The 27095-nt window shown below is 39.3% G+C and overlaps 1 protein-coding gene and 1 long non-coding RNA gene across 3 annotated transcripts in view; both read right to left on the minus strand.

Annotated features, from left to right (window-relative positions):
* The window catches only part of LOC138683873 (uncharacterized), a 446426-nt gene that overhangs the window by 14736 nt on the left and 404595 nt on the right, over positions 1 to 27095 (minus strand). The gene's annotated exons all lie outside the window — the stretch shown is intronic.
* Positions 2799 to 26923, minus strand: MIER3 (MIER family member 3). 2 transcript variants are annotated; one of them, XM_069776395.1, is made up of 13 exons: positions 26708 to 26923; positions 25882 to 25906; positions 23491 to 23636; positions 21450 to 21584; positions 19870 to 19990; positions 17587 to 17672; positions 17313 to 17385; positions 13760 to 13911; positions 13215 to 13296; positions 9142 to 9233; positions 7158 to 7285; positions 6829 to 6974; positions 2799 to 6746 (listed from the first exon to the last, which is right to left on the minus strand). In XM_069776395.1, the coding sequence occupies exons 1-13, from the start codon at positions 26714 to 26716 to the stop codon at positions 6289 to 6291; spliced, it is 1653 nt and encodes a 550-aa protein (XP_069632496.1). In that variant the 5' UTR covers positions 26717 to 26923; the 3' UTR covers positions 2799 to 6288. The 2 variants fall into 2 exon arrangements, with proteins under 2 accessions (XP_069632496.1, XP_069632495.1); XM_069776394.1 differs by having other exon boundaries at positions 9142 to 9236; positions 26708 to 26922.

Consider the following 27095-nt stretch of genomic DNA (forward strand, 5'->3'; position numbering starts at 1 on the left):
ATAAATGATATTGCATCAAGAGACACCCGCTGGTGTCACCAGGCTCTTCTGAAGAAAATTAGTCTGCAAGGCTCTAACTTTTGACTTCTTAGCTCAAAAGGCGAAGCTAGTGGTAACAGTCGACTGTAATTCTCCAGGAGGTTAAGTTGTTAACTGGAATCCCTGTTGATTCAGCATGGCAGGAGAACAGAGGTGCCTGAAAGATAAAGAAATGAGCTAACGAACTTTGCAGGGGTGCTGCAGACTCCTGGAAAGAATAGAGATGGCCCACAGCAGGAGAGGGATGTGTCTGCTGGGGGAAAGAGCTGCAAGGGATCAGCACAAGAATTGGAAGCCCACTTTAAAAAAGCAGTTCTTAATCAAGCTACTGAAGTATTCAGTAATCAAGAGTCTGAAGTATCACCAGTATGATTTAGAGCAGGTGGACATGAAATAGCCTGTGTCAGCTGTCCTGGTTAACACTTGTGTTTGAAGCGCCTGTCCACAGGGGGAGTCCATGAAGGGCTGGGCTGGGGGGGCGACTGATGGCAGCTCAGAGGCCACCCTTCCCTCAGGGCTTCCTTCTGGGAGCCACTTTATCCATCGTCACTGGCTGTGGCCATGGAGAGTGTGATGAAGGCAAACCACATCTCCCTGCTGTGGCGCTTGTGAGTTGGAAGGACTGAGAATCAGTTTGTCAGGCACTGCAAAGAATATAATCTGTTAAGCTACTGATGGGTATCCATGTGTGTACACGTATTCATATATATATATAAGTGTTATCTATATATTCATACATATACACAGGTGTTTCTATACAAATATACAGATATCTAAGTGAGACTGGTGCAGCGGCTACAGTACCCCACGCAACTCCCACAGCACTCTGATAGGAGAGGGGGAAAGGTGTGAGTGCATAAATGCTGCTGCTCATCTGTCCCTCCTCCCTTGCTCTCAAAGCCACCATTCCTTCCTGGCCATTGCTCATCAGATCCTAACGTGAGCTGATCTGACTTGCTAAATGTGGTAACACCAACACAAACCACAGGCTTTCTCACTTGTTTTGGTTTCTGCTATTGCAGTGAGCTGAAACAGCTCATATAGAGGGGCCAGCGCGAGCAGGACAGCAGGAAGCCTATAGGTGGTGGCTGCAAGTTGCTAATTTGACTCATGGATCTCATGAAGCCATGGTTTAAGACACTTTTATTCTGCATATAAAGGTGACGTTGTACTTACCCGACAGCTCCTCATTGCCTGCTGGGCTGCTCTGCTCCCTGGCTGCACGCTCCTTCCCTGTTCTAGTTCTGGAGCTCACCTGGCGACACAGAAAACCGAGTCAGTACCTGCAGCAAAAGGGAGCGATGTTCTTCTGCCAAGTTAATGAATTGTGTCAAATCTGTTCACAGAACAGGCAGATGTGTGCCAGCGCTAAGGCAAAGGAGCCAGTGGGGATCAGCAGCCATGCTGCAGGACAGCAGGCAGCCCATTGCTTCAGCATAGCACGAAGGCAGCAGGAGAGCATGTTTCTGCTGAGACATCCTGATCTCCTCCCGTATTGGAGGGCCAAGATTTGCTCGGAGCTCTAAATTACTTTTCCCTGCAGAGAAGGAAGAGAAATCCAAGAAGTAGTAAAAACTTTTTTAGCAAACTGATCACTGGGGTTTATGCTTCTAGTCTTTGCTGCTTTGCATTTTGTGGACAAAACAAGGACTTAGGCACTGAAGAGCCAAGCACCATAAGGACTTCAGGGGCTTCTTATCTTTTTAGTGGCAGAAGCAGATGTGTCCCAAGATTACTATAAAGTAACTATTGAGTTGGGGGGAGATGTTTACATTATATACAGGTATACTAATTAAAACCATTTTTAAGACTCCAGCATTGCAAGGCTAACAATTAGTTGCATCAAAACATGAAAGGACTAGATGGGGTCAGTCATTATGATTTGTACTAATAGCACTGATCTTTATGCTTAGCAACCAGAAAAAGAGAGGTGCAGCTTGTCACCAAAGAGCTTTGGATAGGTATTTCATTTTGCACCTTGTATCAACCATCATTACAAAGACACTTATCTTGCATCTCTTCATCAGAGGAAGCAAAGCTCATTACATTACTTGGCAAATTACAACTTTTGCTGTTCAGAATTGTATCAGCTTGCACTTCTATCTAATTAAAAAAAAAAAATCTTTTCTTTACCCAAAGCTTTATTGTGCCAGCCATTGCAAAACCAAGCATGCTGGGCCTATGAAAGCACAGCACTAATTCTGGCCTTTGACCACATTGGTATGTAAGATCTTATACAGTGCTTTTCAGGATCCAAGATTAGTGGTCATTTTCTTGAGGGAAAGGAAAATCAAGACAACAAGCATTTCAAACCATTTAACTTCAGCATTAAGGCCTAAGCCAAGTAAAATTTTTGCATTCACACCTGTAATCTAGCTGGACATGGATTTAAGGATTTGGGCAAGCTTTCTTGAGAGAAAAGAGGAGAACAGGAATGTGTTCTCTACAGTTTACCGTGTAGTTTGAATACTTATACCGCTGCGATGCGTTACTCTGAAGCTACGTTTAAGTCCCATCTAAGATTTTTCTATGCTTAAGCCATAATGCTTTAATGTTTGAGGGAAATCATTACTTACTATCTTACCTGAATCGCTGCATGCTGCATTTTTCACTCTTCTCTATGTAACATTAGGTAGTGTGGTAGCGTGCACTTTAGCGGTACCCAGAGTTCTTAAAATGTGTTCAGAGTTACTGCTAAATATTTCTGAAAATGAAGTAGCAAACATAGTGCAGATGTATGTAAAGCTTTACAAGTAAAGAAAGGTTTCCAGACATTTATTTCTGGAGCTGTACACCAGGTATTAAAGTACAACAAATACAAAATAATGCTCAAAAAAAAAAAATCAGTGTTTATGTACAAATATTAAAACCAATGCAACAATAGCGACTTCCTCTTGAACATATGATACTAGAACATGTTCCGATTGTCACTAGATTTGTTGTTATGCACAGGGTCCTTTGAACTGAGAATAACTGGAATCTCTGTTTTATTAGGAGAACTATAACCATTCCTACTGTATTTTACAATTGATAGTATCTTCCTCCTTCTTTCAATGAAAAATAGGAATAAAAAAAATAGTAACCTTGTCATTATCTTATAAATTACTGTATTTAGTTTCCCTGTCTGTAGACAATGTGCTTGTAATGCTGGGCAAATAGTGTCCCTGTTGGTCAGTTTATCCATTATTTTACATTCAAAGTTGAAATATTCACTAGAGACTTTGGTTAAATTAAGTAGTATCACTATGTTCTACTTGATCTGAAGTTTTCCTATATTTTTGACCCTCAGTTTTAAAAATTAAAAACAGGAAACAATTGCACAATTCATTGACCAAATTGTACACAATTTAGTATTCTTCAAACAGTATTGTACATCCTTCAAGTAAATTCAGCAGTTTGACCATGACAAGAGGAAAACTAAACATTTAAAAACCTAGCATGAGAAGATGATGTATGACTAACCAAAGTAAAAGTATTGCTATAATCACAGCACCAGTTACACTCCTAAATGAATCAGCTACCCTCTTCAGATTCCCTGTACATAAAAAGGATACATTTACCAACACTGCAGTTGCCCATTATGGATTTTTTTGGTTTGTTTGTATGAAGAAAAAGTGTGGCAAAGGACAAAGAATTCATCACAGTTTGTTATAAGAATTGTGCTTCACCATCTAAGAACCAAGGCAATGTAATTTCTTCATATGGTTGCAATTCAGTTATCTTCATGATGACTTTCAAAACGCAATTCTTTTAATAAACAGTAACAAGTTCTCCATTTAAATGTTTAAACTGAGAGAAAAATAAGTAAGTCCAGCTTTTAAAAGAAAAGTTCAATAAATAGCTATTTTACATGGATAGAGTCATAGTGGTACAAATTTATGAATGTCACATCAAGCATGCACAAAAATGTAACTATACACGGAAGTAGTCAGAAAATATTGAAATAGATATCTAAAAAGATATGAAGAATTTACATATTTACAAAATCTTGCAAATTATTGCCTCATTTTAACAAGGAATTAAAAGTAAACGATACCAGCTAGCTAGCCAACAGGCTAAATAAGATCAGCATTTAAAAATCTATTAGACTAGCTGGAATTCATTTTTCTCTCATATCATTTTCTGAATTTTGGTCAAAAGTCTTTATTAAATAACTAAAGTGTCCATTCAACTTGCTGACAACCCAAATCTTAGACAAGTCTCTGTCTACTTTAAGAGCCCAGCAATGCATAGATAAACTGAATATATTACTGCATCAGCTAATGAGAATGGGCATGTTCATTTAAGTGCAACTGGTATAAGCATTCAGTCATCTTTGTATAATGATTTTTATACAGACCAGCCACTCACTGTAAACCCATAGATAAACTTGAATGTATAACAATGGAGGATTATGGCCAGTATTTTACAAAATTACGTAAAATGTGTTGATTCATAAAAAAAAAAAACAAGGTACAAAGTTCAGCACAAAACACAGCAACAAGAAGCTGACAACTTGGCTAAAAATGTCAGAGTACAACACAGGGCCAAGGCTACCTGTTATTTACTGTGTACTTACTAAAGTTACATATTTCAGATGTGTAAATTAAGAACGGATTACAAAATTATGTCTACTTTTGTCCACTGTGCTAAACTAATTTGGTTTTAATATGGTAGATGTGCTATTGTGTAAACACTTCAAAGCAATCTTCATTACAATGCTGTAAAGAAAACTCCATACGCTGCATCCGAAACTCAGGATGTCAATGCATTTCACAGTATGCATAATAAATACCCTCTTCCCTTTCAAATATTAAAGTCACTACTTTCTAATTACTCAGCATAACCTTGAAGCAACTATTACAAATATCAACAATGCAAACTTAATCACTTGAATAATGAAAACAAATTAGTGGCAATTAAATTTGTAATACAAACAGTGCAAAGAAAAAGTATGGCGGGAAAGGGGTAATCCTATTGAAGTAAGGTTCAGATTCTCATTAAAAAACCCTGCAAGCTGTATGCTACAACAACCGGTTACAAGCCAATACTATGCTTGGGCTGCCTCTCGCGCAAGAACTAGAACAAACGTTTGCAAGACAAACTTCCTGGATGGCTAAATTGCACTCAGGGTTCAAAATAATAATAATAAAAAAAAATGTACTGAAGTTACATAGTTGCTTTTATGGGAAACATTTTTACTCATCCTTTCCTATTTGACCAAGGTAGTGAAGTGCCATTTTTGAGCCAATGACTTGCCAAAACAAATAAATGCAATCCACACTAAAGAAAAACTTTCAAATACATACTTCAAGGTTCTACTATTCCTATATAAACTAGATAGTCCCTCAAAACTGTAACACTTTGAACTGCAGTGCTCCAAACAATCTAAGATGTCTTCCAAATGTAGACTGTTTGTTTAGTGGTAAATCCTAAGCTGTGCAGACTGTAGCTTTATACATCAGCTGCCTTAGGAAACTTAAGGTACATGATTACATTACTCTTCAAAGTCGTGGACAAAACCCATCCGAATACAATATAGCCTAAAACGCATCTGTTTAAGCCAGTAAATAAGTTTAAAGTACACAGACACCTATGGCAGCATAATTACTTCTCTGTAAGGTAGCCATGGCCTATATTTTTGCAACAGCATCGAAGTGTAGGTCTTCACACTTTAGTCATGTTAAGTCCCTTGTGCTAGCTTCCACCAAGATGAACTTGCTGTTTTGTAAACTGAAGTGCTCTAGTTTAGTATCACATGAGAGAAGGTTCCATTTAAAAAACATCCTTGTATGTTTGTGCAGTTTAAATTAAAGAAACCCATCCCTGCCTTTATAAGGAAAAAAAAAAAAAAATGCTACATTGAGCAGGGATCAGGATCGGTACCTGTAAACATTGTTATTCCACTGCATCCGTTACGGCAAAAGTAACTTAGACTAAAAAGCCACTCCAATTCATTCAGAACTTCTGTGCTGGTTTTGAAACGGTGGCCTCCGTCTACAGGCTTTAAAAAAAACTGAAGCAGAGCTTAAAGCTGCACCACAGAGTTCTCTTAGTCCCAAACTCTGCTGAACATCCTATGACATTTCCACATTTATGGACTGAAAAAGAAATTACTCTTGATAAATCAAGATATAGTTCTATACATACAAAGACATCACTGATGTCATAAAGTTCAAACTTCCAGTGAAAGACTAAGCAAACCTGATAGCTCCCATCAAGTTTACTACTACTGCATAAAGTACCCACTGTTTGTTTAGTTTTCCACAGTCATTCTGAGTGAAGGGCAGCATGTTGGTGAAGAGTGTGGGTATTGATAAAACCATTTGTCTCATTTGCAGATAGACTGCTGAAGTCAGCCACTGAAACAGCCATTTTGGCACTGGTAATATGGTGTGTGTGGTTCTCGAAGTCCACACCAAGGTTATTTACAGAGACATCACTCATGAAAGATTCTGGGACAGCAATTCCCATTTTCAATCTCTTCGCAGGTCTTTCTGTCTCCTCACTGCACATGTTCATTGGGTTTAGCTCTGAATGATAAAAGCCAGTCTCAAATAAATTAAAACAATCACTTTCACCATTGCTAGGCAAGTTAAGCAATTCTTCTGTTCCAACAGGCACGTGATTAACTGGTGCTCGGGGTAAGCTGTCCATAGGAGGAAAGGTGTCATCCAGGCAGTTCACATCTGAAGTGTGGCAGACTGTAGCTACACTATTTGTCAATGCTGGAGAAAAGATGAACACAAATGCAAATGAAATAGTTGTTTGCATAGTTACAATAACAAATTTTTTTTTTCCTTGATTTACCTGTCAACTCATTGGCAGTGATAGAGTTCAGAATGCTTAACTGTTGATCAGGAATGGTTTCTGTTCGACTATTAGATGTTAAGGCTGAAGAATGCACTGCGCCACCAAGGGCTTCTGCTTCATCGACCAAACGATCCATGTAGTCCCTAAAAGAATATTGCATCCATAATGTATTATTTAACTGGAAAACAAAGCCTAAAAATGATGATGGATTTAATTTCAGTTGCCATAGCCACTGCAGCATTACACTGCAATGACAGAAGGAAAAAAATAATCTTCTACATTTATGATTTGTAACAGAAAACATATTCCAAGAACGTTTTACTTACGTAACTCCTGGATGATGGTTATATCTCTTCTTTCCAAATCTTGTTTGCTGAGCAAAGTAATCATAACGTTCTGACTTTTTCCACATGTAATAGAAAGCCACACACTCAGCAACTGTTCTGGTTCTTACCTAAAAGAAGGCAGGAAGAATTGACAAGATTAATGCAAAGACTTATGTTTTGTCATCTCTCAAATTCTCCTGCAATATTGTTAGTTTTATTGTTCTAGTATCTGGAACAAACCAATTAGATTAGAAGACTTCAAAGATCTACAGTTTCAAGTATTACATTTGTTCTACTGAATGCATTATTGACTTTTTTAAAACTAGATTGAAACTATATCTACATCTGAAGCTTTTATATATATAACAATTTTTTTAAACTATAAGATAGACTCTCTCTTAAGATGGAAAAAGCTGAGCAAATCAATGACCTAAGAGAAGTGGCACAGGAAAGACTTTGGGTACTTATTCCTTTTGGGGAAGTCCAGAATCCTGGAGGCTTTGACAACAGATAATCACAATGGTAAACGCTTAAACAACAAAATAAAATTGTAGTCTCGTTGAGAAGGTATAAAGGACTCAAAAGATTCATTTTGATCTATGTTAACTGTCTCTTTCCCCCAAATGGAGTTTGCTATGTGAAATCAGATTCTTGGTAGAAAAAGTCATTACTTCTACCTATATTCTTATAAACTACATCCATTTTTAGATGCAGAAACATTTCACATCATCCTCAGCCCACAGTTCCAGTTCAAGTTTTACAACTAGCATATACAACTCTATCAGTTGGCAGTAAACTATCCTTGAGCTTAATCAAACTCACGGAAACATCAGAGGCAAATCCAAAATACCTTGGGTGTAATAATAAACCTTGCTAGTTTAGACAACAACATACCAGGCAGGGGAGGAAATGAGCAGATGTCTGTATGCTAGTGATATCAAGTCCCAATTAACAGCGCTTTGCAGTACAGTGATAAGGAAACACCTCGTGTTAAATTCTTCCACACACAAAAGCTTGTCTAGCTGATACTTTTGAAATAGAAGTGGTATCAGCTTATGCTGGGTCCCAGAACCTTCCCTGAACTTCCAGGCATTTTACCCTTTTGGAAGAAAACCCAGCTGATTTCTTAGACAAATTCCGATCCATAGCAACAGATACATCAACCCACATACTTTGTTGCATGTTGGAAAAAATATTTTAAAATTATTTCTTTGCATCTCTGATGAATTACTGTTTATTGGTAAGGTCCACTTAAAATGTGAACCACCCAAATATCATTTAGGACAGGTTAAACCAGGTATTGAGCATGACTAGCTTACTGTTGCTGAACAGCAACAACAAACCTATCAAGTTTATCTGAAATACAAGACCACCTGACTCCTAAAGGAAAAAACTTTCAAGGTGGTATCAAAGTATAAAGTAGATACACAGAATATTTGGAAACATCCATATTGACAACTGTTGCTTTTTGATTAAAAAAAAAAAAAATCCCTGTTCTTCAGGCACAGATCAGTCAATCAGAAGCAATCCAGATCAAGATTAGAACTCCTTTGCTGGCCACAAAACAGAGTCCTTATGGATGACTACACTTCCTGAAAACACAAAGAGCTAAGCCTGTTTCAGTAAACTTGCACCTTCCTGGTGACAAAAATAAGTTAAGATGCATTTTCCCCTCCCACTGCCGTGGGTATGGAAATACTGTACTTCTCGATGAGGCACACATTTAAACTAAATTGTAATATGAATGCATAAATGGAAGTAATGTCAACATAAGTCAATTTCAGAGGTAATACATTGACTCATCTTGCAATGCCTAGTTTTCCAATGACATCTGAGGAAAAATTAGGACAAAAATGCCAAGCTGGTTTTAATATGTTGGTTCTTATTTCACTCTTCTGCATGGCTTCTGACAAATGTATTGCTTTTACAGATTTTCAGCATTGTATCATCTATTAATTCTTCCATTTAACTGTAGAATACTAACCTTGTTTTTCTGTATGAGATGAAAGTCTTTTCCATAAATAAGAAGTGCATGTTCAAAGCTTCTGCATTCTTCTTCTGTCCATGCTGTCATCTCTTCTAGACAATTATAAAAGTAGCATGATAAACTTGATTTCACTCACTAACCTTTTACAGATAAAATATTTGTTGCTAATGGATGACTATTCAAATGCATTCTAAAAAAAAATTCCATGTTCTTTCCTCTACTGTACAGATATCCTACCTGAAATCTAACATTCTTCTTTATAAAGACTCATAGAAGAGTTTGATTTCTGAAATCTTTTATCCTTGAGGGCAAGCGACACGCAAAAGATTTGATTCATTATTTCTTAATAAGTTTGTCATCAAAAAAACAAGATTTGATAACATCACTGAGGTGTAAGCTAGAGATAATTTTTCTGAATATTTCTTCTCACACAGGATACAAAGAACAGTGGTCGTTGAAGGAACAACCTGTTGTGACGGATACTCCTGCTCTGAGTGAGCGAGCAGTACTTTGATTCAGGCATCACCAACAAGGCAGCCTGAGATCAGCCCTGCTGCGCAAACCGTGAGAACTGTGCTAGGCTGTATCTTCTCAGGAACCAAGGAGTCTAAGCTATGTCTTATCAGGAGCTAACAGTACCAGCCTGAGCTGGGAGTAGACAAAACTAAAACTGCTACAGCTGCACACCTGCATGTACACCAAAGAGGAGGGCTGACTACGAGCTGGTCACTTTACACTATAAGCATCTGTAGCTGCCCCAAGCCCTCTGAGCTCTCCTGCAGAGCAGCAGTCTGGGCAGGACTGATCTCCGCTCGAGCAGGGAAGAGATGCCTCTCAAGGTTATCCTTCAGAGTTCAGACATCCCCTGCCCAGGATGTAAAGGCTGTAATTAGGTAAGTGACATTTTTACATTAAGCCTAAAAAGTATATTATATATATATACATGTCATTAATATACATCAAGCTACAGCTTAATTATTAGAAGTGTAGTAAGTAGTAGGGTGTTTGACCACCACCTAATTATCAATTAATTATTGCTAAATCAGTTTAATTACTATTCAATTGATTAATTACAGTTTAATTACCAATCAACTATTAATTATCATTTGATCATTTAATCATTAAAAAAACCCTTTTAGTTAACCCCATAACGATGACTTTTCTCAATTATTCACCTGCAACAAAAAATTGGCGTAGTCGGCAGGATAGCCGATTCAATCACTGACTAGTTATGGAGTCACAGAGTTAACCCTTCACTGAAATTTTCATATGACTGGGTGCGTGAAAAGTGGGATAATTGGAATAAGATAAAAGAACAGTTGAACCCTGTAAAAGGGAAGCTGAAAGACGGTAAAGAGAAGGTAATAATAATAATAATATACAAGATGTTGAAGAGGTATTTATGAGCTGCATATCAGTTAAAAGAACGTAATGAACAAGAAGGGAGAATGTTACAAAATTAGTTTGAACAAAAAAAGTGACAAGAAATGCTGTTACCTCTGCAAATAAACCAAATGCTTAAACAACCAAGGGAGCAAAAAGAAAAAACGCAAAAAAGCAAGGCTGAGTATCTCTGGCAAGCCTCCTTAACAAGGAGACTGTATTATGTTAGATCAGGATGGCTTTTGGGGACCAGGAGTGCTCTTGAATGGGAGACCATCCCCTAACACTGAATCACACACTATTACCCGTTGAGTAGCATATTGGGCAGGAGGCACAGACCCTCAGGATAGAGGGGAGCCCACTGCTATATCAGTAAGAACATTAAGTGAACTTTTTACTGCCGTTACAAAAGCAGCCTGCCTTAACAACAGAGGTGCACATGGTGATTACCCTGTCACTGCCCCTGTAGACCCCAAAGCCACGAAACCACTAGTAAAAGGAGCCCCAGCTGTTTTAAAATTGTACTTCATTGCAAAAAGAGTTGAAATAAGACAAAACACAGAACATAATGCTCAGGAAGGTCAGGGTGGCCAAACCCTTCTCTGACCCATCCCGACCTGGGCAGACTTGATGCATGGCATTGTAAATCATAGTCGAGAAATGGGGTGGTGTGAACGAACACCAGCAGGGCTGTCCTGAGCTAACACAGACAGCAGACGGATCTGGCAAGTAAGACAGACTTCACAGAACCCCTGACACTTTCCCCAATCTCATAAACCTCCTGGTGAGGTAGTGGACCCCCAGAAAAGGCATAATGAACCGTGGAAGAAAGGCTTAGCTCTAGGCATACCTCGGGTAGCCATACAGGGCCAACCGACTGGGACTACACTTAGTCTGATCCAGGCTTTTGAAAAACAAAGGCTATCAGGGAATCCGGAACAAACCAACCAACCATCTGCTCCTAAAGATCCCAGGAATAACCCTTTCAGATTTCATAAGGCGGAACTGCAAATATCTCTCTGTTGGTTTTGGTTTTGTGGGTTTTTTTAAGATAAAACCCGCAATTTCTAAAACTGAATTTTAGTTTTACAAATAACAAAAAATCATTAAAAAAGAGTAAGAATTTTAAAACAAAGTAGCTCAAACTATTTGAATAGGTCAGTTTTGTCTCAAGTATTGTTGCTTTCCTATCTCGATTACGGTTTGGATCTATATAATTAAGAAGGGATATTTCAGGCTTCTTACATTCATAATGATGATCCAAAGTTCCTGTTCAGCTGATATTAACAGCCAATGGCAGGGGGGGAAAAACACATTTCAAAACATTTCTGGAAGCAGACACTGAAACCAAGACCTTTCTGCTCCCAGAAGGAGGAGATAATCATGCCACTGCAAAGCCATTTTCTTTCTTTCTCACCCCACTCATTTTGCACTCTTTACTACAGAGTTCTCAAGTTTTAAAGATAAAAGATCCTCATGTAAAGTCCAACAGTTAAGAAATTATTTTGAGAGTGGTGGATTTTTAATTCTCATCTTGAGATAGCAGTGAACTTCAGTGGGTAGATCAGATCATAGCATAATGGTCACCCTAGGAGACAGGCACTGACAGTGTTATCATCCTTTATCATTTTTAATGAAGGTATAATAAGTCCCATCTGACGTGGGGCAGGACAGGGAGTGTGAGTACTAGTCCTTAGGACAGAATTTTGGGCGCTGAACTACAAACAGGCAGAGGTATTCTTCAATCCTGGAACAGGAACATAAATCCTAGAAAGGTGTGGGATTTAGGACACAACCCTGCAACTGATACTTCCTTATTGTTTAGGTCTACGTAATCTCTTCCTGTACATGAGCCTTCTGAAGCACTGCTCTGACAGTCCTTATTGTACCCTTCAGCTTTACTTTAGATACTTAGCTTTCACAGCACCTAACTTGTAAACACTCAAGTTCCCTTTGAATCCAATTCTGAGTAGGGAATATCTGTCAGATTATCAGTTTATACCAGGGCTCATACTCCATTTCTGCTTTATGCAACACATATGTTAAAATATAGGACAAAGAACTGTCTTTGCTAAATGATAAACTCTGACTTTCATTTAAGGGAGTAATAAACTCAGGGACAAACAAGATGGAAGCTCGTTTTCCACTGTAAACTCAAGCAAAGCTCTCCATGGTCTACTGAAGACCTATGGAACTATACAGTAGAACCAGTTTAGGATTGGCATAGCACAACATTAGCACAGCGGGGAAGAGAGTGGGGCTTATTTATATAGCCAGCTGTGTTCTCCTGATTTTGGTATAAATGTCATCAGATTATAATTCATCATGACCTTAAAAAGATGCTGTAATGTGGGTGAGAACTGCCACACGGGAGGCAAAATCACCGCTCACCCCGACCCCTCTCCTCAGTCTGTGCCATTGTTACAACAGCAAAGGAGGAATGAAAGGAAGGTGAAAAACTGATCCTCAACCTCTATACAAGTTGCAAACTTCTCTAGCAGGAATTTCCAACTGGCCAACAGTCAGATTATACCTAATCTGTGCTAAAGACATCATGGAAAGGGATGTGCTCAAGACATCATGGAAAGGGATGTGCTCATCAACCTGATTCTTACTCAAGGTTTCTCTATGCAACTTTTTTTTTTTTTCAAACATACATTTCTGAAAAACCAGGTATTCTCTCTTACCCTGAGACGCCTTTCCATTTGAGCAGTACCTCTCAATTGCTTCTTTAACATTATGGCTACTTTTAAGAAGTTCATACAGTGCCTATAAAATAGAAAAAGTCTTTAGAAAGAGTCAATGTTTGCAAATATCCAATCTAGACCTCCAAAACTAGCCCTTCAGTTAGCATATCTAACATAGAAAAGATAATTTTTCTTTATAGATGATGAAAATTTTAAAATAACAACCAAAAGCAAAACCATCTAGAAGTTAAGGCAAGGATTAATTAAGAAAGTGTAAAACATTATATGCAATTATTAAAAAAGCTGGATTTGTCAACAGCATGGCAATCAGAAACATCACAGATCACAACACTGCTACCATTCAAACACTCTTAATTTTAAGCATGTGCTTAAAGTTACAAATAAGATCCTGACCCCAATAACATCTAATTAAAAAAAAAAAAAGAAAATTGAGTATTGCTGCCTTTATAACAGAAGGCAGAGAAAGAGAACACATGTTAATTACAAAGCAACGTGTCACAAATGGAACAGGATATAAAACATACTTGTTCATTGTCCCGGGTATGTAGTCCTTCAGGAATTCTGCCAATCATTTTTTCATTTCCTGTTCTTAAGGAGGTTTCAAAAAGGTATTCTTTAACTTTACTTTCTGAGATCACATCAGGTTTCCAAAGTAAATGGTCTTCATTTTCATAGGCTGTTAAAACAGAAATCCATTAATGCCAGGTGTGACATTTTTAAGACTGTAACATTAAGAGCTATTTCACAAAGACAAAGAATACAGAAGTAATCAAATCAAGCACCATCATGCCACTTTTCAATTGCAGTTCACTTTTCCCCAAAAGCCTCAGTTAAGAGACAGACTCTGCAGTGTGACATGGTGAAGAGATTCAGGTTCCACGAAGATAAGAGACTGAACTCTTGAGATGAAGAGTCTTTACAGAGGAGCAGCTTGTTGACAGCTAGATGATTCAAGTCAAGTTATGCATATGTATTCATCATCTCCACATAAACTAACTAGCAAAACCGTTCACAGTTTTGTTCAGCTGTTTTCAAAAAATAAACTATAGTTTACAGTAAAAGTGTAGGGTATTACTTTAATATTTCAAATATTACATGTCAAAAAAAAACAAGAGGAGGTAGCTAATTGGTCATTTTCAACTAAAATTCGCCAAAGATAACTTAACAGAACAGAAATTTAGGTCTCAATGTGGTAATCTGTTTTTCCATTCACTAACAACTGAATGCTGTTAAGAACTTATACGTTGCATACTTTACAAGGAATCAGGATGTATATTCCTCCTTCATAGTACACTAAAATCATGCATGCACCTCTTAAGTAGCTTATTTGAAAGACAATATATTGGAAATACACAAAAGTTGGACTGAACCTTTGTCAGTCTGTGCACGTTTCAATTCTAGATTAAACTATAAATCCTTTATTCTGATCAACAGTTGTGATTAACATTGCATGTAATGTTTCACATACTGTCTTGGTGATACAAAATTAGTTATTCAATTCAAACACACAAGCATAATGGCTGTTACAGTAGAATAGATGAAGATTCTCAAATCTTTCATAAAACTGTGGGAAACAACATTAAGCTAAGGTGAGGAATAAAATTACATGTCCTCTGAAAGTTCTGTTACAGCTTAAGAACATGGAAAACTTTCAAATAGATATGTTACAAGTGTAAGGTTTATAAAGAACAGAACTGCCTTCTAGCACAATTCTGGTAGCTCGGAGTACATAGGAGAAATCATAGAATCACAGAATCAGAACTGTTTAGGTTAGAAAAGACCTTCAAGACCGTTGAGTCCAACTGTCAATCCAACACCACCATGCCCACTAAACCATGTCCTGAAGTGCCACGTCTACACACTTTTTGAACACCTCCAGGGATGGTGACTCCACCACTTCCCTGGGCAGCCTGTTCTAATGCTCAACAACCCTCTCAGTAAAGAAATTTTTCCTAATATCCAATCTAAACCTCCTCTGATACAACTTGAGGCCATTTCCTCTCACCCTATCACTAGTTACTTGATAAAAGAGACCAGTACCCACCTCACTACAACCCCCCTTTGGGTAGTTGTAGGGAGTGATAAGGTCTCCCCTCAGCCTCCTTTTCTCCAGGCTAAACAACCCCAGTTCCCTCAGCCGCTCCTCATAAGACTTGTTCTCTGGACCCTCCACCAGCTTCGTTGCCCTCCTTTGGACACACTCCAGCAGCCCAGTGTCTTTCTTGTAGTGAGGGGCCCAAAACTGAACACAGGACTTGAGGTGCGGCCTCACCAGTGCCGAGTACAGGGGAACAACCACCTCCCTGCTCCTGCTGGCCACACCATTTCTGATACAGGCCAGGATGCTGTTGGCCGCCTTGGCCACCTGGGCACACTGCTGGCTCATATTCAGCCAGCTGTCAACCAGCACCCCCAGGTCTTTTTCTGCCAGGCAGCTTTCCAGCCACTCTTCCCCAAGTCTGCAGCGCTGCATGGGGTTATTGTGACTCAAGGGCAGGACCCACCACTTGGCCTTGTTGAACCTCATACAACTGACCTCAGCCCATCGATTCAGCCTGTTCAGATCCCTCTGTAGAGCCTTCCTACCCTTGAGCAGATCAACACTCCCTCCCAACTTGGTGGCAAACAGGGGTTTGTATTTGCAGATGACATCACAAGCTCTTCAGGGAGTACAGAAGAGCTTTCACAGAATCCTCCACCCCTACAGCCAGGTCCAACCTCTCCAAGCACTGCTGACACTCATCTTCAACCTCCTTTATCAATCAAGACAACCCAGCACTTCTAGCTGGAGTCCATGACTGATAATCGCAAAAGGAGCTCGTTGGGCTCTCTGATCTGGGAGCTACCTCTTTGCTCTTGGCCATGCCAGCAGACAAGACTCTCACTGGTTCTCTCTAGCACCAACTCATTCCAGAGAAAGTTGTGAGATTAACCCCATACTGGTCATCCTCTGGTCATTGGCACTTCTCTAGTTCTTGGCTAAGGAGAAATCAAGATGTGTAAATAGTAAAAGGACTATCCAGATAAATCTGGTTCTTACTCCTCCATTTCTTACAACCCATAAGCATTGTGCTTGAATCTTAGAAAACAGGAGACTTCCCTAGGTCTCTGAAGCAACACAAGACATGTTCACTTGCTAATGGTTCCAGCTCCATCCATACCAAACATTCTTCTTATCTACTGCAAAGGATCATTATTCAAAAAAGCAGTTAGTAATGGTGAAAACACTTGATATACTTCACGTGAATAATATTCCCATGAAATGTTACAGTTTGAACACAAGTAAGTTACAGAATATTGAAAATTTACAGAAAAAAAACCAGAATGCACTTAATTTATTAAAATTATCCCCCAAACTGTTCCTTGATTTCAGAGCTGTTCCACGCATGAGCAAATTTCTTTCATTATTTGCTTTTTGAATTCCACAGCTGTATGTGCTATACTTTTCTCATAGTAAAGGTTTCTAAAGATACAAGACTCTATTAAATAAGTTCTTTTTTCTACTCTAGCACAATTGCAGTTTTTAACCTAAATTTACACTGGAATAATATCATACTTAAAAAATACTATTTTTTAAAAGACAGTGTATCAGAACCCACATCTTCTACTCATGCTATGGAAATTTAAAGTAGTTTCTTGCTTTATTTTCCATATCCATTTTGTAACCTACACTGTTGTGCTTGCCAAAAAATGAGCAAAGAAAAATACTGTTTTGAAGGTCTTCAGTATAAACTAAGTTACATGCTCATAGCCCGGTTATGATACTCTGATGAAAATATTTCCTTCTTGATCCACAGTTTGTTGCCTACTAATATTACTAGATACTTCAGAATTAACACTGTAATCCACCATCCAATGTTTTCTTCAGAATGTCCTCTCAAAGTTAAGAATCACATTTCTGAGATATAATTCTGCAGTTGTTTTACTTCAGTTTTCTAGTGCCCCCCCCCCCCTTTTTTAAGGTCTCTGAGACTTTAAGTAAGTCATTGAATTTACCTTATAAATTTAAATAACATTTTTCCATCAACTGCTATGTATAAACATAAAATAAAAAGTAAAACAGTCAGAAGAACTTACCCTTTTCATCATCACTGTATCTGCCAAGGTAAGGTGGAATTTCAGCCTGGTACTGTGAACCAACCATTATTTCCTGAAGATGTAACAAAAATGAAAAGAGAAAGGTATTAACTTAATATTTTGTGGAATGGAAGCATTAAAAATGCCATTAACCTGGCATTTGGCAGAGAATTCCAGAATTAAGGTACTATTTTAGATATGTACTATAAATCTGAATGCATTTTTCTTAACAATAAAGTTCTTTTAACTTTTTTTTTTAAGACACAATCATTACCTTTCTCAAATCTTCAGATGAATTACCATTGTCTGCCTCTAGATCTTCACCATCTGATTCCTTATCTCCATCACATGTAGTGTTTGCTTCAGACACAAAGAAGTTTGGTTTTAGCTAGGAAGAATTTTCAGTTCAAACACAGAACTACAAGATAATGTTTACTTTTGAAAGGGGCACCTTGCTTTTATTCTGGGAGACACTTAAAATGAATCTGTTGATCTACATTTCTGTCAGAAGTCTGTTAATCTACATTTCTATCAAACTAATATGAAGTCAGAAGGCACTGGTACTTGTATACTGCAGAACGGAAACATTTATCATCACCTCAACTGAAACAATCTACCATATTTCTAACAGTCAAAAGGAAATGAGATCATGATTCTTCATCAATTTTCTCAAAAAAGGCTTATACCTTACAGAAAAGGTATGAGAAAACCAGAAAACTTCCAGGGCTATGACTTAGCCTCAGGTTAATCACAAAGAAAGTAAAGTTGAAGGTATGTCTTTATTACCTACTAAAACCTTTCATCAGAAGTTTTAATGGGCATTCAAAACATTCCTTTAAACAGGGCTGCCTCAGCATGGAGTAAAGATACAGGAGAGATACACAAAATGGAATAAGCAAAATACAGCAAAAGACTGCTTATTCCTTTTTTTTTTTTTAATTAGGAAGAAATACAGCAGAGCACACCAAGCAATTCAAATACAGTACTCCACATGAGAACTCGTACTTTAGAATCTGCAACACTGTGGTACTGGGTTCTGAAGTAATTCTGGTTTTATAGCTGTATAATCTCTGGCAGAATGGAATCCACAGTTCTGATATGATTAAAGCTATTTTGTATTCTCAAACTTGAGAAAAAATATGCTTATAAATAGGGTTGCAATTTCAGGTTCGCCACAACTAAACAGAATCGTCAACATCAGAGACAATATCCAAGACTCTATGGACTGAGGCTCTTCTTCTGTAGTCACTACTACAATCACCAGTATCTCTTTTTCTTGTTATTAGTAGAACGCAAGAAGCTAACCTAAATGCATGAAGTAACAATATGCCTGGATAATCATAGGCAATTATTTTTTCCAATTAAAGCAAATTTAAAATAGCCTATGTTATGTATTAGACACGTTATCTTAAAAGTTAATGTTATGTTAGTATCTGAGAAATTGACAGAGATCAGAAAAAAAGGTGAAACTTCCAACAGCACAGACAACTGACAACTCCCTCCCTGAAATGGTGGATATTCGATTTTAAAATATTCTGACAGAAAACCATGACAGCTGAAAACAAAGATCACTGTTTCTTAACCCTCAATAAGATGAGGGGCTAATTATTTTTTCTATGAAGCTGCCACACTTTCAGTGTCATATTCATTAACAGTTCACAAGCAATGTTTAAGTGCCAGCAAGTTTGTGGTTGCTTAACTGAAAAAAGGGTGTTATCATTTTTAAGGTTTTTGTATCTCTCTTTCAATACAAATGTCTTATATTTATTACACAATCAGCAGCATGCAAAGGGCTACAATTGCTGATGACTGAGGCAGCACATCCCCTTTATCATCCCACTGCTCTAGAGGAATGAAATCCCCCAGGAATAGCTTAAAATACTTGCCAGATCAAAACTGTGATAAAAATCCTCCACATTGCTCTAACTCTAGTACACCAGTGAACAAATAAGCTGCAACAGGCAATGAGGAATATCTCGTCCAGGTTGGATAACTGAACCACTGGTTCTCAGATCTTTCCCGTAATAGCTCCATGGGTAGTGAAATTTTGGTGGTCATGGGTTTATAGGCCCCATCCCATATAAAACCACTTTGGCTCACCCCATGAAGTTGAATGTGTGAAGGGAAATAATCACAAAGAAACCGCGTCCCAGTTCACATCCACAGGCTGCACGGAGAAGTCACTGGCTTAAAAGCAGCAGCAAAAATTTTAGTAGAGAAACACTAATTTAAAAGAATGGGTTACATATTCATGTAATTCACTTACATATTGAAAATGAATTAAGGGTGTTCCTCAATACCACATTAACTATTAATTATGAAGTTATTGTATTTGTAGAGAAATTAATTTTACTTGTGCTTTGAGAACAGTACCAAATATAAGTCTTTCAGGTAATCAGTAATACCAACCAAAGACAACATTCATGTACAACATCCTGCAAAGCACTGTTTCTCAATTCCCAGTAAAGTCAGCACTACCAGTTTTGATATTTTAAGCTAGGAAGCTACATATAATGCTAAGAGTTTTTGAGTACTATTAAAAAATTAGGTTTCCTACATCTTAATGGCCGAGGAAAGAAGTCAGTAGCCTCATGTGAAGTAACTGATGGTGTCAAGTCATCAGCAGAGGACTGTGTTTCTTCATCATCACCCGACAAGAGGTCTTTAGCTATTTCCTCCTGTATCATTAAAATAAAAAACATAAAACATCAGACTGACTATTAAGTATAGACTGGTGAGCATTTAGATTCAGCAAATTGTAAGTCTCATTAATTAAAAATAATTATTTTACCATAAGTAAATTTAGCAGACCATACTCCCTTAATTAAAAAGCTAGTTTGCTTCTCCTCAATCTAAGAACAAATATAACGATTCATTTCAGAGTTGAACACAGGGGTTCATTTCCCCTTTGTCTTCTATTAAAACAAATGCACAAGAAGTAACTTCTGCAAGCATCAATCTCAGATGTTCCTCCAGCTGCTTCCCATGAAAAATGCCAGTGGAAGCTTCCTCAAATCTGTAGAATTCTGTCATTCTTTGCATCACAGGTATACTGAAGTTTTAAAAGACTGCTACCCCTTAAACTCTGGGGAAAAAAAAAAAAAAACAAAGCAAAACAGCCAGGCATTTTTGTAGACTTCTGCTGAGAGGACAGTTACAGACAATAGACAACCTGTTATCTTCTCAAAATACAAAAAAATTGACATTTCTGTAGGTTAAAGAAAAAGATGTTACGAAAGAAAAAGCACACTTCCTCCACTACCAGACATGTTTGAACCCCTCTGTAGAGAGGTTAGGAAGGGAAAGAACTGTATTAGACAACAAGCCGACTACATTTTTGTAGCCTCAACACAATCGTGAATCCTAATGAGAATCAGATGTGCAGAGCCATCATTATATCCTACTTTCTGTGGACTGTACCATTACATCATACTCACAGAAAGTAAAAAAAAAAAAAAAAAAAGACATATACTTATACCTACGTACTTTATAATTCAAATTACAAGCTGCATATGCTTTACAGCCAAAAATCAGACTAAAATCTCAGAATTCAAAGTAAGCTTGCAAATCACAAAACCTGAAGTTTTAGGTTTTTACATCAGCAATGCAACACATGTAGTCACTGTACATAAAACAATCTCTCTCTCACTCCCCAAAGTTGAGATCTTTCCAAATTATATGCATTTGAAAGCAACATTCCAAGGCATTCAGGAGTGCATTTTCAAGTTATCCACAGACGTTTTGATACTTGACATGTGTGTTAGAAGTCAGAATTATTACTTCTGGACATTGCATACACTATCAAAAAATCCCACTTCTATTAAAAAAAAAAAACCAACACCTATTGAAAGTTCAATATGTGTTTTAGAATGTGTTTTAGAAGAACTGTTAACTTATTCATTTCTTATTTGTAGTAATATAGTGCCACTGAAGTTGTTATGCATTTGTAAGAGTGATAATTATAATTAGAATCAGATCCTCAATGTTGTTGAAAAAGAATGAATTCAGGGTAATATTGTATATGGAAATTAACAAAGATACATATTTTGTAACATTAAGGGATAGTGAAATATAATTTAAGGTCACCTGGATTTCTGCATTTAAACCATAATACAGGGGAAAATGGTTGTGACTTACTTTATCTAGAGTCATATCTGGAAGTTCATCTGCAAGTTCACTTGGAGAGCTATCAGCACTGGAACCCGCCATAACTGGAATCGTGGGTTCATAGCCATAGAATGCCAGTAAATCTTCCAATGGCATGTTTCCTTCCTAACACAAGAGGATTTACAAACATTTCAACGTATTGCCAAATACTTGTAAACAGTTCAGGCCTAAAAGGATAAGACATATTTTGAAGAACAAAAGTAAAAAACAAGCAAATAAAAACTTAATTGAAAGCAGGAATCTTGATTCAGGCACAGGACTGAAATAATTCATAACCATGTCTCTTGGCATATAGCGAAGTCCTATCAAGCAATTGTAGAAAATTGTTTACTGGATGAAACTAAAGAGTAAGTATTAAAAATTTGCTTCTTATCTGATTCATACTGTAGAGCATGATTTGCCTATACTTTTTCAAGACAGAAGATATCCTAGAAACACTAACAAGCCTCCTACAAGAGAGAAATGCAGAAAAACTTGAAGACTTCAGTCCTACAGTTACAGCTGCAAGTGTGCAAAACCCCACATAAGTAAATGCATATAACAACTTTTAAGCCCTCCTTTCAATCTCCTGCACAATATATTTTACAATGACTGTTGAGAAGATAATAGGAGAAAGACAGCTAATGATACAGAAAGAAAAAAATCAAGAGAAAGGCTTGATTTCTAACTCGTTTTTTCCACCAGTTTTTGATCAAGTGATTGATTTCAGTATCATCACATCTGCATCTTAATTCAATTAATAAAACAATAAACAGTGGAGATTTTTTTAGTTACCTGATTCAAGCCATCAAAATATAAAAAATATTTTCCAATATTTATACCTTTAAAAGTTATATTACCTTTAAAAATTTCTCGTTCAACTCATACACTGATTAAATTACTTGTTTTCTTTAGTCAGCTAAGGTCTTAGTCCTGCAAAGACTTTTCACAATGGGTAAATGTAAACTCACATCCAAGTCTTTCCAGGATCGGGGCCTAAAGTAATAAAGTGTTTAAGATGAGCGGCTCTCAATTCTTCCACCTTCTATTACAGAAGCAATAAGATAATTTTGCGGAGTAACTCCATTTTAACCACCAGACTTGCTGAGGTGCTTTGCTATTATAATTGCAAGTTCATAATCAGCAAAAATGTAACTGTAAAGGTAGCAGGACAAAAACAAAAATCAGGAGTATGAACACTGTTAACTCCACATTTAGAAAATTTGTTCTCACACAGACTACAAAAACACAGCCTCATATTTGATGCTAAAAATTACACTTTCCTGGAACTCTTGTTGACCAAAATCTGCAGTTATGCTGAGTGGTGTAAGTGGGTCACCCAACAATAATGAAAGCAACATCAATTTGTGGGTGTTCATCATTCAGCAAGCATTTAAAATGGGTGATGCACTGCCACAGATGAACAAGAGGTATAAATAGGAAAAACATGTAATTAAAGAGCGTAAAATGGAATAGGAAAAGCCAAGGAGCATGCTGGTCATTGTGTACACCTACCGAATGCCAAACTGATGAAACTAAGACATAGAACTACCATTTACATAGAACATGAATGTGATCCATCATGCCTAAAACAGGACTGTTTGTTTGCATATTGAAAAGCAAAACCTAACCAAGAGAATGAAATACAGCTAGCTGTCACTTAATAGTATGCAAAGTGTACAGCTTCAACTTATATCCAACTAACAAAACTTAGAAGTCATAAAAGATATTAGATGACAGGACTCTAAAACCTGCTTCAGTGATTTCTCTATCAAAGTGAAAGGACTACTAAATGAAAAATATTAATTTAACATAACACTGATCTTTCAGAAGCTAAGTTCAGGCATTTGGTGAGGACGCACTGCTATACGCTAACTAAACATGATTTTCTTTTCTTTTTTTAAACAAGCTGCAGAGGCATGTTGCAGGAAACAGCATTATACAATACAAACTGAAGAACAGGTTGAGTGTTCTTTTCACTATAAAAGTTACAACATGTACGGACATTTATGAGAGCAAGAGTCACTCTTACCTTTTCTAAATCTTCAATTTCAGAGCTGAAATTTTTGCTTTCTTCCATCATCTCCTCTTCTTCGAGAGTTCGCTCATCATCATAATCATGTACCAGCATTTCAGCAGATGGGTCAAAGTCATGATCCTCGGACGATAAAGAGCCAACTATCAAAAAAACCTAATTTGAGTAATTTTTTTTCTATACCAACATATGAAATTACATCACAGAAAAAAATATGGTTGCATGAATTCTTTTACATACAGGGCCAGAACCCTCAATGGAATAACTGGAACAAATTCCTAACTACTTGACAAATTCAGCTGTTTCAGCTGGCTTTCCCTTTTTGTATTTGTAAGTAGTAGGTGCAGTTTTGTCTCTTGCAGTACAGAGTTATTGCTAGAAGTACCTAAACTACTAAAAAAAAGTTTCAGAAAGGACAATCCCAAATTAGTATTTTACTGAATGGAAGATTGTGTAAAACATACTTGAAATCATCATTAAGGTACAAAGCACACGTCATAAGATTTCAGATGCTGCAAGACTGTGATTCATAGACTCTGATTCTATTTATGTGATTTATATGGTAGCAAGCATAGTTTTTCACTGATAAACAGCTAACTTAGATTATTAATCAGCTTCCTAACAGCAAAATAAACAGCAAGACTTGCCTCAAATTAGTTTAGCCTCACAGATGGATCTTTTATTAAGACTAATTTAATTCTTAGCACTTAATCTATGAAGAAAGAATAAACATAGCAGAGTTTCAAGAAATATTGAAGAAAATATACCAGAAAAACCAAAATGCTTCTAATGGATCACATTAATTAACAAGCTATTGTGACAGCTCTGTGGTCCAACAGACACTTTTTCATTGCTCAAGGATACTCACAAGTCATCAAAAAAGTACTATAATTGTTTTTGTTATTATTTTAAGTTCATTTTGCCAACTCTTAGAAAGGTTATCATTAGATCCAACAGGCTTTAAAGATGCGAATATTCTGCACTGCAAAGTCAGTGTTCTACACTAAAAATCACTGAATTACAGGGTCATTTTGTTCTTTAATGTTCACTTTCTTATGGCTTTCAGGATGGAGAAAATGAACAGATTAGGCTATTTCTTTTTCACTTCTGGCTTCCCCTTCTAGTTTTTACATACTAGTGCTCTGTTGCAATCCTTGGCTTACAAGCAGCAAAGAAAAAGCTTATTAAGAATTATTTCCATGTAAGAACTTCTTCAGAAGTATTGAAGGGAATAGCTACAAATTTTCAATCCTTCTCAAAAAAATAAAACCGTACCCCTCTTTGCACTGCTTCCAGCCTTGAAACAGACCGTTGTACATACTAAGACTTTAGAGTCTTAAAGCATCAAACTAATTTTTCAGCAATTATGCTAAATATTCATTCTTTATATGCAGGCAATGTAAGTAAACTTTGTCTTTTTAGCTCACTTGAGACAACACTGTGACAGTTCATAATATCATACTGTAGAGAAACACTGAGGCCAAAAATGCTCTTTATTCACATGTTATTCATATTATGGTCTCACAGAACTTTCAGTATAGCTGATAAGGCTAATCCAATTACAATAATGACATTACGTGTTGAATTTTCCTGCTCTTGGCCATCACACCCTGATCCAGTTTTAAAGAAGTGTCAACTGCCTTAATCTAATATATATTTATATATATCTGTGTGCTCAAGATTACTGCTTCTCATCGCTGTTCTAACCCACCTTATGTTTGAGTAACTCAAATGGAAGTTCTATTCCACTCACAGACTTTAGATGAAAAAGTCCCACTTCTTTAGTAGCTCTGAAAGCTCAACATCTCATTTAAAATATTTAAAACCACATCCAAGAATAGAAGCTCAATAAATTTCGTAAGAGTAGTTAAAAAAGAAGACAAACAGCCAATGCAGAAGGCAGTTACACACAAGCAAATTCCCAAATACTTCTTCGAGAGTAGCCCTGCTGATGTCAACTATGCTTGCTTGCGTAAAGTATTCCAAAGAACCTTAACAGCAGTTAAAGCCTTACAAATTACTTAGCATTATGATTTTAAGCATTTTCTCTTCTACCAAGAAGTTAAAAATTTACACAAGCCTGTAGTTATCAGCAACAAGAGAAGCAGTCTCTCTCCGGGCTACATGGCTTTACTGAGATACTGACTTAGAAGCGCTACAAAACTTTGTTTTCATTTTGGGTTCCCAGCAGCCAATTACTAACTGCAACCAGAGTTAAGGGAAGGACTCCACAGCGCACATCTCCTTCTCTTAAAAATCTGGCAGGCGGTTCATTGCGTGCACATGAATCGTTAGGAAAGCTACGAGGGGATAAATTTGGGAAGGAGCAGAAGGGAGAGAATGGCGGGCTGGCGGCAGGCCGAGTGCTGGAGGTGGGCGAGGACGAACCTGGGCTCGAACTCCCAAAGGAAGCCTGCGGGGAGGAGAGAAACCGAGGTGAGAGCGGGGTCCCTCCGACCCGGCAGCAGGCAGAGGTCTTCATTTCATGCTCTCCCCCCTCCGCCCCCGGAGCTGCGCCCTTCCCCCGCCGCTCCCCGCCGGCCTCGGCCCCTGCGTCCCGCCCTGCCAGCCCCTCCATCCCCTTCACCCTCTCCCATCCCTCCCTGCCTCCCTCCTTCCTTCCCTCCCTCCCTCGCCCGCTCGCTCCCGGCCTGCCGCTCTCCTCCTCCTTCGCTGGCAGAAGCCCCCCCCCAGGAGCCGCGCCCGGCCCGGCCGGTGCTCCCGCTGCCTCCGGCCCCGGTCGGGCGGGACATGACAGGGGGAGGCAGCCGGACCGGCCGCCGCCTCTTCGCCCGCTCCCAGCCCGGGGCTCGCTCCTCCTCCCTCCCGCCCGCCCCGCGCTCCTCCATCGCCGCCGGCCCGGCCCGGCCCGCGGCCCCCGGCGGCCCGGCGCGGCGGCCGCGCCCCCCTCCGCGCCCGGCCGCGGCCTGTCGGTCGGCCGCCCGCGGGCTGCGAACCCGGCACCCGCGCTGCGCGGCGCCCGCCGTGCGGCCTAGTCGCGCAGGCTCCCCGCTGCCCCGGCGCCGGCGGCTCCGCCGGCCGCCCCCCCCCGCCGCCGCCGCCGCCTCCCCCCCGCTCCCCCCGCCCCGCGCCGCCGGGCCGCCCCGGAGGCGCCTTACGGGGATGTCGAGGCGGGCGCGGGGGGCCCGCCGACGGCGGGGGCCCGCGCGGAGCCGGCCGAACCCCGGCGCCCCAGCCCGCTTTCCCCGCTCACCTCCGCCATATTGGGACGATCGGGCTGAGGAACAGCGCTGCGCCGAGTGCCCGGATGGGGCCGCTAAGCCAATGGCAGCCGCCGAGCCCCAGCCGGAGCCGGCCGGGGAGGGAGCTGAGGGGGCCGGCGGGACCGGGCTGGGGCGGAGGAAGGCGGCGCCGGGGCAGGGGCAGGGGCAGCGCCGGGACCCCACCTCCGGCGGCGCCGCGGCCTCCCGCCCCGGCCGGCGACGGCGCCCTGCCCGCCCCGGCCCTGCCCCGCCCGGAGAGGGCGCTCGGCGCCCGCCGCCGCCCAGAGCAGGCCGGAGGGGCGCGGCGCCGGCCGCCGCCCTCCGCCCGGCCCGCCCGGGGAAGCCCGGGCCGGCAGCGGCCGCCCGCCCCGGCGGCGA

This window comes from Haliaeetus albicilla, chromosome Z, assembly GCF_947461875.1.
Source record: "Haliaeetus albicilla chromosome Z, bHalAlb1.1, whole genome shotgun sequence".
Lineage (NCBI taxonomy): Eukaryota > Metazoa > Chordata > Aves > Accipitriformes > Accipitridae > Haliaeetus > Haliaeetus albicilla.